General features: G+C 41.6%; 1 protein-coding gene across 1 annotated transcript in view; it reads left to right on the forward strand.

Annotated features, from left to right (window-relative positions):
• The window catches only part of LOC116502614 (vomeronasal type-2 receptor 26-like), a 42,378-nt gene that overhangs the window by 16,838 nt on the left and 9,468 nt on the right, over positions 1-16,072 (forward strand). The window contains exons 6-8 of the mRNA XM_032208484.1: positions 618-1,406; positions 2,937-3,135; positions 9,923-10,061. Coding sequence (XP_032064375.1) covers positions 618-1,406; positions 2,937-3,135; positions 9,923-10,061 — 1,127 coding nt within the window. The remainder of the gene's footprint in view (positions 1-617; positions 1,407-2,936; positions 3,136-9,922; positions 10,062-16,072) is intronic.

The following is a 16,072-nucleotide window of genomic DNA, read 5'->3' on the forward strand; positions in this document are numbered from 1 at the left end:
CTTCCCTGGCACCAGCTGTTCTGTTGCCTGTTTCTCCATTGCAGTGGAGCATAGCACAGTGCCCACAATCCACTTTGGTAGTGGGGGATGGGTAATTTAACAACTGGTTTGCCCAAACCAGTGTGAACTGAATCCCACCACTGGTGTTTCACCACTGGAGGTTTTAAAGAAGAGATTGGACAGCCATTTGTCTAAATTGATATAAATTTAGTTTCTGTCTGGATGATCTCTTGTGATGAGCCGATAGACAGAATGGAAGCAGTAGACTTCCTCCCATATTTGGGCATACCAGTTGTTGTGACACTAAATACATAACTATTTCCCTGGCTCAGCTGATAAAGGAGGAGAACCTTGTGGCTTAGCGGTTAACACATCTGCCTAAGATGTAATACAGCACAGGTTCTAATCCCAGTAAGGGTATGGCTAGCTGATGAGAGCTAAATATCTTGAAATAGATCTATACTAGTCTCCCTTTATTTATTTATCAGCACAAATACAACATATATATATATATCAATCCGAGATGAGCAGAGGTGGGACTAGAGGGTCTCCAAGGTGCCTTCCAACTCTGTTATTCTGTTAATTCTTTTAAGATCAGTCACAATTTGGCTTCCCAGATTCTGAGGGATAAATCCCAGTTTCCTTTCTTCTACCCGATGCTCCCTGATGAAGGAGTCCAGTACCCAGGGATGGTCCAGCTTCTCCTCTATTTCAAGTGGACCATGGTTGGTCTCGTTGCTCCAGAAACTGACCAGGGGGAGAGGTTCATGAGGGCAATGTCTTCTTTGATGTTAAGGAACAGCATTTGTGCAGTTATCCATCAACGCTTTCCACTAAATCTGTATCGGCTAGTTTTAACCTTGAGCAAATTTTACAAGTGGAGAGAAGTCAACGTCGCTGTTTATAGTTCAGAGTTAATCTCCTTCCATCTTGGATTGTTGATTCTAGAAACAGTATTTCAACAGTTTCCCGGACCTTTTGTAGAGAAAGTCTGGATCACCACAGCACACTGGGACCTGAGCCTCGAGTTAATGATGACTAGAGCTTCCTTTAAATACATTGGTGCCTTATTTTCCTTCCTAATACAGAAAAGTAAATGGGCAAACTATGATGCTTTTAGCCTCTTTATTGACTCAGTTATGAACTTTTCAAAGAAAACCTTTACGTGTTCCGCCACTAAGGATGACTTTTCGGTGAAGGTCTGGAGACGGTGCAGACAGAAAGAAGAACTGGTGGCCCTCAGGGAGGAGGAGATGGATCAGATCCTGGCTATGGACAGTTATCTCACTTACAGCACCATCTGGGCTGTGGGAAAGGCCTTAAATTTGGCTCATATCTCCACATTCAAGAGATCAGTGAAGCACAGAGGCATGAAGGTAGAAACTCCAAAGCTGACAGCTTGGCAGGTATTTCTTTTCCCTCAGGCCATTGGTGGGTTCCTACCGGTTTGGACCAGTTCGGCTGAACAGGTACCGTGTTTCCCTGAAAATAACACAGGGTCTTATTTTTTTTGACCCCCGAAATAAGCACTTGGCCTTATTTTCAGGGAGGTCTTATTATTATTGAGGTGCAGGAGGTGTTAAGTATTGTCACCTCATGGCTGTTGCTGTGTTGCAATATTTTCGGCAGGGCTTATTTTAGCACATGAGCTCAAAAGCCTGATTGGGCTTATTTTCCAGGGGAGGGGTTGTCTTATTTTTGGGGGAAACAGGGTAGTAGTTTGGCAGCCTGGGTCGCTGGAACTGGCAGCAACCCAGGCCTGCCCCCCCCCCCCCGAACTGGTTCCCCAGGCACCGGCACCATCTTGTTCTTCAGTTCTGCGTACGGTCAGAACAATTTTAATTGTACTACACATACGCGTGCAGGACGCATTAAGTGTGCACACGCAAAGTGCACACAAGAGCGAACCGACAGTAGTGCCTGCTGGAACCCACCCGTGTATAAAGCTTGTACCGTATCTTCTGCGGATGTATTATCAGTTTTGTAATTGGGTGCCTTGGTTACTTATTCTGAAAAATTAAATTATCCTGTAACTCAGATCCAACCTAATTGCAATATATCTTTCCTTTCTTTTTCCTTTCCGTCTTGATCTGCGTTTTTGCAATAATTAATACAATACAATAGCAGAGTTGGAAGGGACCTTGGAGGTCTTCTAGTCCAACCCCCTGCCTAGGCAGAAAACCCTATACCGTTTCAGACAAATGGCTATCCAACATCTTCTTAAAGACTTCCAGTGTTGGGGCATTCACAACTTCTGGAGGCAAGTCGTTCTACTGATTAATTGTTCTAACTCTCAGGAAATTTCTTCTCAGTTCTAAGTTGCTTCTCTCCTTGATTAGTTTCCACACATTGCTTCTTGTCCTACCCTCAGGTGCCTTGGAGAATAGTTTGACTCCCTCTTCTTTGTGGCAACCCCTAAGATATTGAAACACTGCTATCATGTCTCCCCTAGTCCTTCTTTCTATTAAACTAGACATACTCAGTTCCTGTAACCGTTCTTCATATGTTTTAGCCTCCAGTCCCCTAATCCTCTTTGTTGCTCTTCTCTGCACTCTTTCTAGAGTCTCCACATCTTTTCTACATCATGGTGACCAAAACTAAATGCAGTATTCCAAGTGTGGCCTTACCAAGGCATTATAAAGTGATATTAACACTTTACATGATCTTGATTCTATCCCTCTGTTTATGCAGCCTAGAACTGTGTTGGCTTTTTTGGCAGCTGCTGCATAATTTCCTTTCTTTATTTTTTTTTAAGACAATACTCTGATTTCTTTTTTATTTCCATTCTTTAATCCAATTTCATAATATAGAATACAAATAAAAATAGGGAGATGGGGAAGGGAAAATGGAGGAAAGAAAAGTTTAGAATACAAACAAACACACAAATAAACACTTCCGATGTCCTTTCTAAAGTCTTCTTTCCCTTCCCTTTCCAGCTTCACCCTTCCCTTCAAAGCCCTCAGTTTCGCAATAATTCCATAGTTGGGGTATATTTGGATGAGAAAGGAGATCTGACGGCTGACCTGGACATTTTGAACTGGATTGTTTTCCCAAACAAATCTGTTAAGAGAATGAAAACTGGAAGTCTAGAAAAACAGACAACGCAGGATTTAAAAGTTACCATTGACCAGAAGAGTATTGGAAAGGTAGAAATTCTGACAATCTGGGACTAATATTTTTTTATTCTATTAAATGTGGCAAAAACTGAACTACAATTTTTGAGGTAGGTGGGTGTTTTCTTTCTTTGCTTTTGAGTTTTCATGTCAGCTGATCTGGTTCGCAAGGGTCCAAATATCATCTTTATGAGATATTCAGTTGGTCATGAAAAATAAAATGTTCAATTTTCATTACGTACACACACACACCTCTTTCTAGATGTACCATAGTTTTCAGAGTATAAGACGCTCCAAAGTATAAGACGCACCTAGTTTTTTTTTTTGGGGGGGGGGGAAACGAACAAGGGAAAAAAAATCTGGCTCTGCTTCCCAGAAATTTGCCTCCTTGTGGTGTTACTTTTCAGACTATACTTGTATAGATGCTGTTAATTGATGTGGCTTTCTGGAAGTATAGTTTTTCTCTGCTATTTAAAAGGAGATACAATAGCACTGGACCTCTTCTTATTTTAAAAAGCTTTTTCATTTTGTTAAGTTGTCTAGAACAATAATAAAGCAGTCTTTAAAAATAAGTCTAATAATTTGAACATTTTATAGGCATTTATTGACTTACCTCCTTGCAGCAAACAGCAAACAGCCTGATTAGCACAAGAAAAAAAATCTGCCTCTGCTTCCCAGCAATTTGCCTCGTGCAGCAAACAGCCTGTTTCACTTTCAGTTTCAGCACAGCCTCCCAAAAATCAGCTGTTTCAGGCTGCAGGGATTGCCATAGCCTATTGTCGCCTCCACAAGCCCCATTTTCCCTGTTTGCTTGCAAGGAGGTAAATTGCTAGGAAGCAAAGGCCAAAGGTTGGGGGCCGGTAGGTGGGTGGAGCTACATTCAGTGTATAAGACGGACCCAAATTTCCACCCTCTTTTAGGGGGGGAAAAAGTGCATCTTATAATCTAGAAAATATGGTACTTCGTTTCATTCCTCAGACCCTACCGACTTCCAGGTGTGTGGAAAGTTGTCGTCCTGGATTCATGAAGGTGGTTTTGGAAGGGAAGCCCATCTGTTGCTACCATTGTCTTCCTTGTCCAGAAGGAACCATCTCCACCATGGAAGGTGAATGATAGCTGAAAAGAGAGAAGAGGCACACTTTGGGGAAGACCATGGCCTTTGACTTGCTCATGGAAGCATGTTTTAAACTTGACTTTAAAAAATATTTTCTTTTAATACGTATAATTTTTAGGGAGTTACAAGAAATATTCTGGTAATTTAAATAGAGAGCAATATATTAAAAACAGCAGATCAATCAAGAATTGGAATTAAAAGAGAAATTTCATTTCTTTTTCTTTATCTTATTTATTGGTGAACCTCTGGCATTTTTCTTGGTGTCTCTGCATAAAAGGAGAACTCCTTTTTGAAAAAGTTTTTTTTTTAATTTTTATTTTCAAACATGTAGCCACAAGTATACCATTTCATCTTAACAATCACTATTTTGTATTATCTAGTATTATACCAATTCTCCTTGCCATCAATCCACAACAACTGTTGTTTGCTCTTCTGCTTTCCATACACCATATTATACCCTATTTCACCTCCACCCTCTCTCTCCTCCCCCACCTCCTTTCTTCCCTCTACCATCCCTCTCTTCTCTACTTCCCCTTCCCTTTCCTCTCTCCTTCTCCTCTCTCCTCTTCCCATTCCTTCTCTCTCTCTCCTACTCTTTCTCTCCCTTCTGTTTCCCTCTCTCCTCTCCCCCCCTTCCTCCTTTCCTCTCCCTTTCTCCTTTCCACTCTCTCCACTTAGTTTGCATGGTGTATTTCAGCGTTCAAGCAAGTTTCATTCAATATTGATGGTATTAATAATTGCATTCTAATAAACATCTTTCATATTAATTGCTTTATCTACATCCCCCTATAAAAGGAGAACTACTGATGCTTTCACCTCTCCTCTTCTCCATAGATATTTGTCCTTTGCAATAGATTGCTTAAACTTGCTAACCATTGCTGCATACTTCCTTTCTCTGCAGACAATTCTTCCACATTATCATTAGTTTTATTCCAACTCTGCATCTGATGGAAGAATCTGCTTTATGGTAGATGTTAATCTTGCTCTTTTCAGATGCTGAGAAATGCACAAAATGTCCAGTGGATCAGCATCCAAGCATCAACCGAGATGGCTGTATACCTAAGACTGAGACTTTTCTATCCTACCAAGAAATGTTGGGGATCATCCTAGCTTCCCTTGCCTTGTTCCTGTCCATGGCAACAGGATTTGTCTTCGGAATGTTCATTAAATTTCAAGCAACTCCCATGGTCAAAGCCAGCAATCGTGATCTGTCTTGCATCCTCCTCCTCTCCCTCCTGTTTTCATTCTTGACCTCATTCTTATTCATTGGCCAGCCAAGAGTAACCACTTGTCTTGTCCAACAAATAGCATTCAGCAACATTTTTACAGTTGCCATTTCTTCTGTCTTGGCCAAAACTGTCATGGTGGTGTTAGCCTTCCTGGCCACAAAACCAGGGAACAAAGTACAAAGATGGCTAGGGAAGAGCATGGCCAACTCTATCATACTTTCTTGCTCTGGGGTCCAAGTGGTCATCTGCAGCATCTGGTTGGGCACCTCTCCCCCATTCCCTGAGTCGGACATGTACTCAGAGTCTTCTCAGGTCATCCTGCAGTGTAATGAAGGCTCTGTCCCCATGTTCTACCTTGCTCTTGGCTACATGGGCTTCCTGGCTGTCATCTGCTTCACGATGGCCTTCCTGGCCAGGAATCTACCTGGGGCCTTCAACGAAGCTAAATTGATCACCTTCAGCATGATGGTCTTCTGCAGTGTCTGGATATCCTTCGTACCCACCTACCTGAGTACCAAGGGGAAGTATATGGTAGCTGTGCAGGTCTTCTCCATGTTGGCTTCCAGTGCTAGCCTCTTGCTATTAATTTTTCTCCCCAAATGTTACATTATTTTCCTAAGACCAGATCTGAATACAAAAGAACGTATGATGTCAAAATAAAATAGTAAAATTGAGTTCTGTGTATGTGTTTCCCAGAAATGTCAGTTAATAAATGCACCAAATGATACTTTAATGTTTTTTAAATTAAATAAAAAAATGAGTCATTTCTTTATGTTGGTAGAAATGGACTCCCAGTTATAATAAATGTGTTTTCCCCCTTTCTTTTTTCTGTTCAGTGTATGGGAAAGAGTGTGGGAAAGTGGTGGGTTCTGGCTTGCTTTGCGCGCATACACAGTACAACGAAAACTGCTTTGCGCATGCACAGAATAGCAATAGCAATAGCAGTTAGACATATACTGCTTCATAGGGCTTTCAGCCCTCTCTAAGTGGTTTACAGAGTCAGCATATCGCCCCCACAGTCTGGGTCCTCATTTCACCCACCTCGGAAGGATGGAAGGCTGAGTCAACCTTGAGCCGGTGAGATTAGAACCGCTGAACTGCAGATAACAGTCAGCTGAAGGGGCCTGCAGTACTGCACCCTAACCACTGTGCCACCTGGAAGAACCAGTTTGGGGGTGTAGCAGGCCTGGGCCACTGTCGGTTCTAGCGGCCCAGATTGCCAAGCTACTACTGGTTCAGCCAAAGCAGTCCAAACTGGCCCAAATTGGAAGAAACCCACCACTGGTGTGGGTATGCATGGATGCTATGGCTGTGTGTGTTCTGTATTTTCTAAAGATACATTTGAACCAGAGACCAGGATAACTTTCTGTTGAAGCACATTTTTTCTTATTGATGTTCAGGACAAAAGGATGGGCCTAAAGAAGGGAGGATTCCCCACCTTTTATATTATGTAAATTGATGCATATTCTTCTGACCAGGGCTTCCCAAGAGCATGAAACAAATTCCTTGTCCCAGAAAAAAAAACTTTTATTAATTTACAGTGAATTCTACTCATTCACAGACAGCAAAGTCTTTCAAAGGAGGATTTACAGTCACAGACCTTATCTGGCTTGGAGGCGGATATCTGCAGAACCTGGCAAGGAATCTCGGAGAGTCACTATCTGATTAGCGAACTAATTGTCTCCTGCAAACTCCACTCCCCTTTCGCTCCTCTTTTATGTCCTCTGGGAGGGGCCATTCATTATCTGGTCTTACTCCAAATTTGACCTCTGTTCTTTAGTAGTTCCCTCCTCTGGTAACTCTGGGCATGTGCACACTGGGAACAGGCTCCAGCTGTTCATCTGCCTCACTGATGCCCTCTCTGAAGGCAGCTGACAGCTGGCATATGGCTCTGGCCCTCTCTCTGCCTCCAACACAGTGCTCTCACGAGAGCCTTCCCAAAACTCCAGGACTGGCCCATGTTCCTCCCCAACCTCCTCACTGTCCGAACCTGCTGCCAGCTCTGCTGGCTGCTGGCGGGCCACAACACATACAAGGGATTGAGAACAGAAGCAAGTGAAATGATTGGGTGTGGGCAACAGCAAGTGTGTGATTGACATCAAGATCTAGTGAGGTCCACGAGGCAACTAGTTCATAAATAAGTATAGTAATGACTCCACATTCCCCAAAATCTTACACTGCCACTGAAGAAGCTTCTTGGATGAGAAGCGAAATGCCTTAAAGAAAAATTAGAAAGTCCAGTTGCCTTTGATATAAAAGCACCTTTGGGACAAACGTGATGTGGATGAATGACAACCTCCATAGATCTCTGCACATAGGTCCCCAAAAGAACTCATGATCCCCAGAGAAGAAATTGCCTCTCAGTGTAATTATCCCATCCTGATTTCTGGAAACTCCTCCATCATTTCTCCAGTGGCTGCCTTTGCTGTAAACATCAGATTGAAGCAAGGTGCAAAGGATGTTATCTCACAAAAAGGTGCATGAATAAACTTGTACTCTCTGTGGGACAAGTTTTGAGACAGACAGGGACTGTGCTTCTTGAATGGATCTATTTCTCATTTCCAGATGGAGCTCAGTTTCTCTCTGTCTGAATCAGGAAAGCCACTGATTCATTTCCACCTTGGGAGAATGCTTTGAGTATAACTCTTCTAGTTGTTCTTGCTTAGAAATGGGAAGATGATTGATTCAGTCCCTATGAATTATGGACCTTCTGCTTCTGTTCCTGATGCTGCTGGTGTCCCAGCCAGTCTCTGGGAAGCTAAGAACAAAGTGCCCGTTGAGTTTGGAGCACCAGGATGGAAACAATCTATGGAGCTATTACAGGCCAGGAGACTATATCATAAGTGTGATCATCAGTGCAACAAAAATATTCTATGTCACATTGCCTTTCAACACGGCTCCTTCTAGCCAGTCTCACTTGTAAGTCATTCAGTGGGATGGAGTTTGATTCCCTTCATTTACAGTTCTAACACTCTTCTTTTACTATTATTTTCATTTTTTCGTCTAATCATAATTTTTTTTGGTATTGTTTTGATTTCCATGGTTTTCCTCTTTTGTCTTATTTTGTGGAAGAGATTCAGATCCAAAGATTGGGTCAAAGGGGGGGGGGAACATGAAAGAATTCCAGATCATTTTCCCCTCCTGATCCAATTGTGAGTGTCATTTGAATACCAATGTTTGTTTAAAGTACAATAGAATAACAGAGTTGGAAGGGACCTTGAAGGTCTTCTAGTCTAACCCCCTGCTTATGCAGGAAACCCTACACCACTTCAGACAAATGGATATCCAACATCTTCTTAAAAACGTCCAGTGTTGGAGCATTCACAACTTCTGGAGGCAAGTTGTTCCACTGAGTAATTGTTCTAACTGTCAGGAAATTTCTCCTTAGTTCTAGGTTGCTTCTCTCCTTGATTAGTTTCCACCCATTGCTTCTTGTTTTACCCTCAGGTGCTTTGGAGAATAGCTTGACTCCTTCTTCTTTGGGGCAGTCCCTGAGATGTTGGAACCCTACTATCATATCACACCTAGTCCTTATTTTCATCAAACTAGACATACCAAGTTCCTGCAACCATTCTTCATATGTTTTAGCTTCCAGTCCCCTAATAATCTTTGTTATTAAGTAGTTATTGAAAGGGGTAGTGCATTCTTCCCAATCAATTTCCATATTTTTTATAAATGTGCATTGGTATTTAATGCCTGATCCTAATAGAAATAGAGACTGAATTCTTTTTAGATGATAAGAAGTAAATAAAAAGCAATAAATTAAGTGGCTGCCACAAAGAAGAGGGGAATCAACCTATTCTCCAAAGCAGCTGAGGGCAGGACAAGAAACAATGGATGGAAGCTAATCAAGGAGAGAAGCAACCTAGAACTAAGGAGAAATTTCCTGACAGTGAGAACAATTAATCAGTGGAACAATTTGCCTCCAGAAGTTGTGAATGCTCTAACACTGGATGTTTTTAAGAAGATGTTGGATATCCATTTGTCTGAAACGGTATAGGGCTTCCTGCCTAAGCAGGGGGATGGACTAGAAGACCTCTAAAGTTCCTTCCAGCTCTGTTATTCTGGATGGCTTCCCTGGCACACTCTTCCTTTTTTTGTAGTTCTACTTTAGTGATGGAATGATTTTGAACCCTGGTTACTTGGGACATGAAAAATTGTAATGCATTTGTGATTCTTATCCCTGGTGGAAGACTATCTCCATCCCATTTTTTCAACTCTCACAAAAATTAATTGATGAGTGGGTGACTCATTTGCCTCCGGTTTTGGAACAATATTGGCTTTAGGCTCATCATACCTATTGCTATTATGCTTATGGAGACAAAGAGCAATAAATTTTAAAAAAATTGCTGGTGCTATTGTTGTTGTTATTGTTGTTGATGATGATAACAACACAAACATTTTTAAAAATAGTAGGTTACCTTCCGGTGTGCCAAATATTGTCCGCTTCATTTTTGCCATTCAAGAGGTCAACAAGAACCCTCAGCTTTTGCACAATCTCACACTTGGCTACAACATGCACAACAACTATTTGAACGCCCTTGGCACTTTGGATGCCTTGCTGGACATGCTCTCGACTGGGGAAGCCAACGTTCCCAACTACAGGTGTGGAAAGAAGGACAACCTTTTGGCCCTTCTTGATGGAGCTCTTGAAGACATCTCCATCCAGATGTCAACATTAGGAGGCATCTACAAAATCCCACAGGTTTGTGTGTATGTATAGCTATATTTTCAATGGTTAACAAATTCTAGGTTTGTTAAAAAAAATTCCAATGGATTATCTTAAATGCAGTTGATAAAATGCATATGATTATGGTCTCATAGTGACCACTAACATTACATTGTGGTGGCACAATAATTAGAATGCAGTATTGCAGGATAATTCTGCCAACTGCCAGTAGTTCGATTCTGATCGGTTCTTCCATCCTTCCGAGTTTGGTGAATGTGGATCAGATTGTTGGGGGCAATATCTGTAAACTGCTTGGAGAGGTATGTAAAGCAGTGTGAAGTGGTATATAAGTCTAAGTGCTATTGTTGTGTGCAGCGGCAGCCAAAAAAGCCAATGTAATTCTAAATTGCATTAACAGAAGAATACAATCAAGATCAAGTGAGGTTCTAATGCCATTCTATAAGACCACACCTAGAGTACTGCATCCAGTTTTGGTCACCACACTATAAAAAAGATGTTGAGACTCTAGAAAGAGTGCAGAGAAGAGCAGCCAGGATGATTAGGGGACTGGAGATTAAAACATATGAAAAACAGTTACAGGAACCAGGCGTGGCTAGTTTAGTGAAGAGAAGGACTAAGGCAGACATAACAGCAGTGCTCCAATATTTGACTGCCACAGAGAGGAAGGGGGCAAGCTATTTTCCAAGGCACCTGAAGGCCAGACGAGCAATAATGGACAGAAACTGATCAAAGAGAGATTCAACCTAGAAATAAGGAGGAACTTTCTGACAATGAGAACAATCAACCAATGGAACAGAGGTTGTCTTCAGAAGTTGTGGGAGTTGATCAAAGAGGCTTTCAAGGAGAGATTGAACTGCCATTTGTTGGGGATGGTGTAGGGTCCCCTGCTTGGGTGGGGGGTTGGACTAGATGACATTCAAGGTTCCTTCCAACTCTATTAATCTATGTTATTCTGTGCTATTGAAAATACTGATGAATTATTTGTTGAATATCAGTTGTATAAGAAAGATGTGCTGTATCTTGGATCGCCCATTAATCATCAAACAACCTTTTGGGAGCCTTATATTAAAACAACATATTACCTGTGCAGTCAGAATTCAAAAATTACATACAGTAGGGCTCTTTATTTAAACACAGCTGTTCAGTTGAGATTCACACATGTGGGTTTGATTGTTGGGGTGAGAGAGAAATATGACTTGCATTTTTTAACCTTATTGTTTTGTACGTTGTTTCTTTTCTTTTTATATATGATCTTATTAATATTCTATGTCTTATCTGTACATTAATGTGGCCTAATCACTTATCGACAATAAATTATTTTAGTATGTTCATGAAAACCAAGCTGGATTTATTAAAAGCTAATGTTCTGGATTTGGATGAGCTGCAGTGGCGCAGTGGTTAGAGTGCAGTACTGCAGGCTACTTCTGCTGATCACCGGCTGCCAGCAGTTTGGCAGATTGAATCTAACCAGGCTCAAGGTTGCCTCCCATCCTTCCGAGGTCGGTAAAATGAGGACCCAGATTGTTGGGGGCAATACGCTGACTCTGTAAAATCACTTATGGAGGGCTGTAAAGCACTGTGAAATGATATATAAATCTAAGCGCTATTGCTGTTCGATATGATGTCAGATACAACCCAGCATTCTCCATTCCTTTTTCAGACTGGTTACAAAATTGTTTCGGAGGCTCTGAGTGATAAAACTCATTTCCCCTTTTTCTACCGGATGCTCCCCCGGGAAGGATTCCACTACCCGGCGATTGTCCAAGTGCTCCTCCATTTTAGATGGACTTTGGTTGGTCTCTTTGCTTCAGACACAGAGGAAGGAGAGGATTTCATAAGGACTTTCACTCCTATGCTCGTCAGGAATAGAATTTGTGTTGTTATATCACAGCACTTCTCAAAAGTTAGTCCCATAGGACCTATCAGGGATGCTGTCTCTAAGTGGAGACAAGTCAATGTCTTTGTGTACTTTATAAAATATGGTAGCATCCTGGATGGAATTGGCCCTGTTGATGTAACACTTGAAGGTTTGCCAAGACCCATTGAAGGAAAAATCTGGATCATTTCAGTCTTGGGAAAATTTCCAAAGAAAAGGAAGAGATATCTTAAACCTATCCATAGTATTTGGACCTTTGCTTTTCAGGAAAAGCAAAGGCCACAAGGTGATGCTTTTGAAGCAAACCTCTTTGTGGAACCCCAATTTGAAGACCAGTCTTTTCACTGTTCTTCTTCAAAGCATGCCTCTTCTGTGCATGGACGGAGCCGATGCATTGAGAAAGCGCCACTGGAGTTCCGAGAGAGACGGAACAGGATCCAGATCCGAAATGACCACCATGTGTACAGCATTGTTAAGACTTTGGCCTATGTCCTGAATAATGGGCATTCCTCCAGATCCAGGAGGAGGAGGAGGAGGAGGAAGGAAGGCGAAGAGAGTTTGGGGGCTCAAAAGCTGGAGCCGTGGCAGGTATGGAGTCCTGAGAAGGATCCATTGAACTTAGTTCCTTTGAAGAAGGAATCTTCTAAGGAGAGGGAGGAGAATTAATCTCAACCCACATGCACCACAAAAGGCCTACAGGTTTGGCCAAATTTATTTCTCATGGCATCTCATGCTCCAAAGAGCGAGGACCATGAATTATACATTTTGATATTGAATACAGCTTATTTTATTTTTTTATTTTAAAAATATTTGTAATTGTTGTATATCATAGATTTCTATGGTGAGCAGTGTGCTCTCTAGGCATCCAAGATGTTACACATAGAAACATACAATCATCATCATCATCACCACCATCATCATCATCATCATCATCATCATCATCAATCATCATCATCGTATCTCTCTCTTCCCCACTCTCCCTCTTCCTCTCTCTATCTCTCCCTTTCCTTCTCCATCTATCTATCATCTCTATCTCTATCTCTATCTCTATCTCTATCTCTATCTCTATCTCTATCTCTATCTCTATCTCTATCTCTATCTCTATCTCTATCTCTCTCTCTCTCTATCTCTATCTCTATCTCTATCTCTATCTCTATCTCTATCTCTATCTCTATCTCTATCTCTATCTCTATCTCTATCTCTATCTTCTCTATCTCTATCTCTATCTCTATCTCTATCTCTATCTCTATCTCTATCTCTATCTCTATCTCTATCTCTATCTCTATCTCTATCTCTATCTCTATCACTATCTTCTCTATCTCTATCTCTATCTCTATCTCTATCTCTATCTCTATCTCTCTCTATCTCTATCTCTATCTCTATCTCTATCTCTATCTCTATCTCTATCTCTCTCTCTCTCTCTCTCTATCTCTATCTCTATCTCTATCTCTATCTCTATCTCTATCTCTATCTCTATCTCTATCTCTATCTCTATCTCTATCTCTCTATATAAAAACAAATATGTGCTAATATATAAACAAATATGCACATGGATGGATGAATTTTTAAATGAACACATTGGAACCTTGGGTCATAAACACTTCTGACCACGACCAAATTGGGTACCTACCAAAAAAATCCACTAAATGTTTCACCCTGTTCACGAATACATCATTGGGTGCAGTGGAGGGTAGCTAATTTTTTTACTACCAGTTCGGGTGCGCAGTAGCATCTGGGTGGTGGGTGGAGCCTCCCACCGCCGATCCGGGCCGAACCGGCAGCAACCCACCTCTGCTTGGGTGGCAATCAAACACAGCCGCAGCGATTTTCCCGGCTCCTGCGATTTCCCCTTCCGCACCTATATTTGTGCGTGCATGCGCAGTCAGTCTTGCTTCCAGTCATGACCAAATCTGGTGCCAACCAAAGTTCTGGAATGGATTATGGTTGTGACCGGAGGTTCCACTGTACATGTATCAGTGGCAGGTTGCAGGTGGTATGTGCGTACCAGTACCTGCCGGAAGCAGCAGCCACCGTACTGGAACGGTGCTTTGGAGGGCCCACCTGCCTCCCCTCATTCCTTACCTGTATTTGAAGGAAATGGGTTATCTGTGCATGTGCGTGCAGCGTACAGCGCCTGCGAGATGCTCTGCTGAGCAGCTGGAGCATCGCAGGTAGTGAGTGAGCATGTGTGTGCAGCACATGTGCCCGTGGTGCACGTCCAGCTCCCGTTGCAGCATACCGGTTGCAATGGGAGGCAAAACCCACTACTGACATGTATGTATAGAGTTGTAATGAGCATCATAGAATTTTACCTTCATACATTCTTCTCTGGTGGAATCAATCTCATTCAGCCAGGATCTCCACTTTTTGTGACTAAATTCAGTTTTCCATTCATGGTCCGCCGGAATAACAGTGAAGAGATGTTAAGCTTTTGTATAGCAACTTTCATTTATTGGAAGAATACCGTATGCTCCTTTCTCTAACTGAGAAATTGGTGCTTTCACACACTTTCTGCGGTTCAACTCCCCTAGACCAAAATGGTTCTTCTCCTTGCATCTTTTCTCAAAACGAAGAGCTGCTTCTTTGCTTTTGTCCTTGGTTTCCTTGCCTTTTCCTAACCTGATCTAGTTTTTGTGCTAGGCTTTCTCCAAATGTGGGACCTGCAAGGGGGTCTGGAATTTGAATTAGCATCTCCCCAGATCAGAATGGTCACTTCCTGAGATTCTTATTGATGTATTTACCTTCTTACCATGAGCATGATACTGCTAAGTCACATTCGGTTTCTGAACAACTACTACTTTCACAAATGTTCTTATCACGTTTGACATTCGTCATCCTTTTTCCTTTCTAATGTCAATAAGGGCATTATCATCAAATTAAATATATGGTTATTATCAAATCATTAAATACTATTATTATTTACTGCTATTAATGATTATCACTGTATGGACCTGCCTCTCCTTTCACCAAGAAAGCAGAACTCTTGAAACAGGCATTGTTTCAAAAGGAAACTTTTATTGAGAGAAAGTGATAGCAAGTCAAAGAAGGCAGGATCTGAGGATTCCCGTGCATATCCGTTAAGTTAAAAGAGATGGAAACCCCTCCCCTCAGTCCGGAGCAGGGCAAGACAATCCATAGGTATGAAGTTGTTTTGAGAACTGTTGATTGTGTGTGTACATGCTTTCTAGCAATCACCTTATTGTTTTTACCCAGTTTATGAATAACCACTGTCAACTCTCAGTGTTGTCATGGGGACAGAATGAGGGGGAGTGCATTCCACACATACTGTCAGCTGGAGTCGGATCTCAGATTACTGCAACCAGTTTGGGAAGGGTGCATCTTATAGGGTAATGTGATTTATGACACAGACTGAGGAGAGGGAAGGAACAGGAGTAAAGTTCAGAGATAAATCAAACAAAGCAGAGTCTTGACTGCGAACAGATCTTGCCTAATGGTGCTCATAATAAATGACTGGTTTTGTATTGAAAACTTGACTCGGTACTTTTGAATCAATTAGGGCATTTTTAGGAAATCTGACAATCACCTTATTTGTTTGTTCAGTTTATTTGTAACCTTCTCTAGCATGTTCCCTATAACTGGCAAATTTTTGTCAATTATAATATTTTCATTGTATATTTTGTCAATATATATTTTTGCTAAAGATCTTCATAGCACTTGCTCTCCCAACTGAAAATATTTGTCTAGTAGACAATGGTAGAAGAAAGATGTAAAACAGCCACATGGGATATGAAACCAAGATTTCTGCTTTTAAAATTTCTGGATGTTTCCATTCTAGTTCCATCTGCCTTGGGGGAAAAATGATTTTCTCAATTTTTCCTGGAACAAACTCTATTTGGACCGACGTGGAGATGTAGCAGCAGATCTGAACATTGTGAGGTTGGTGGGCCTCTCCAAGGGGGATCTCATCAAAGAGCCACTGGGGAGTTTTGAAAGAGAGAGACTTATTATGAACCAAGATGCTATTTCAAAGCTAAAACTGCTAAACAAGGTGGGTGAAATCTTTGCGTCTTTTCTATGTTTTCTAAAGCT

Source organism: Thamnophis elegans, chromosome 2 (assembly GCF_009769535.1).
Source record: "Thamnophis elegans isolate rThaEle1 chromosome 2, rThaEle1.pri, whole genome shotgun sequence".
Classification (NCBI taxonomy): Eukaryota; Metazoa; Chordata; class Lepidosauria; order Squamata; family Colubridae; genus Thamnophis; species Thamnophis elegans.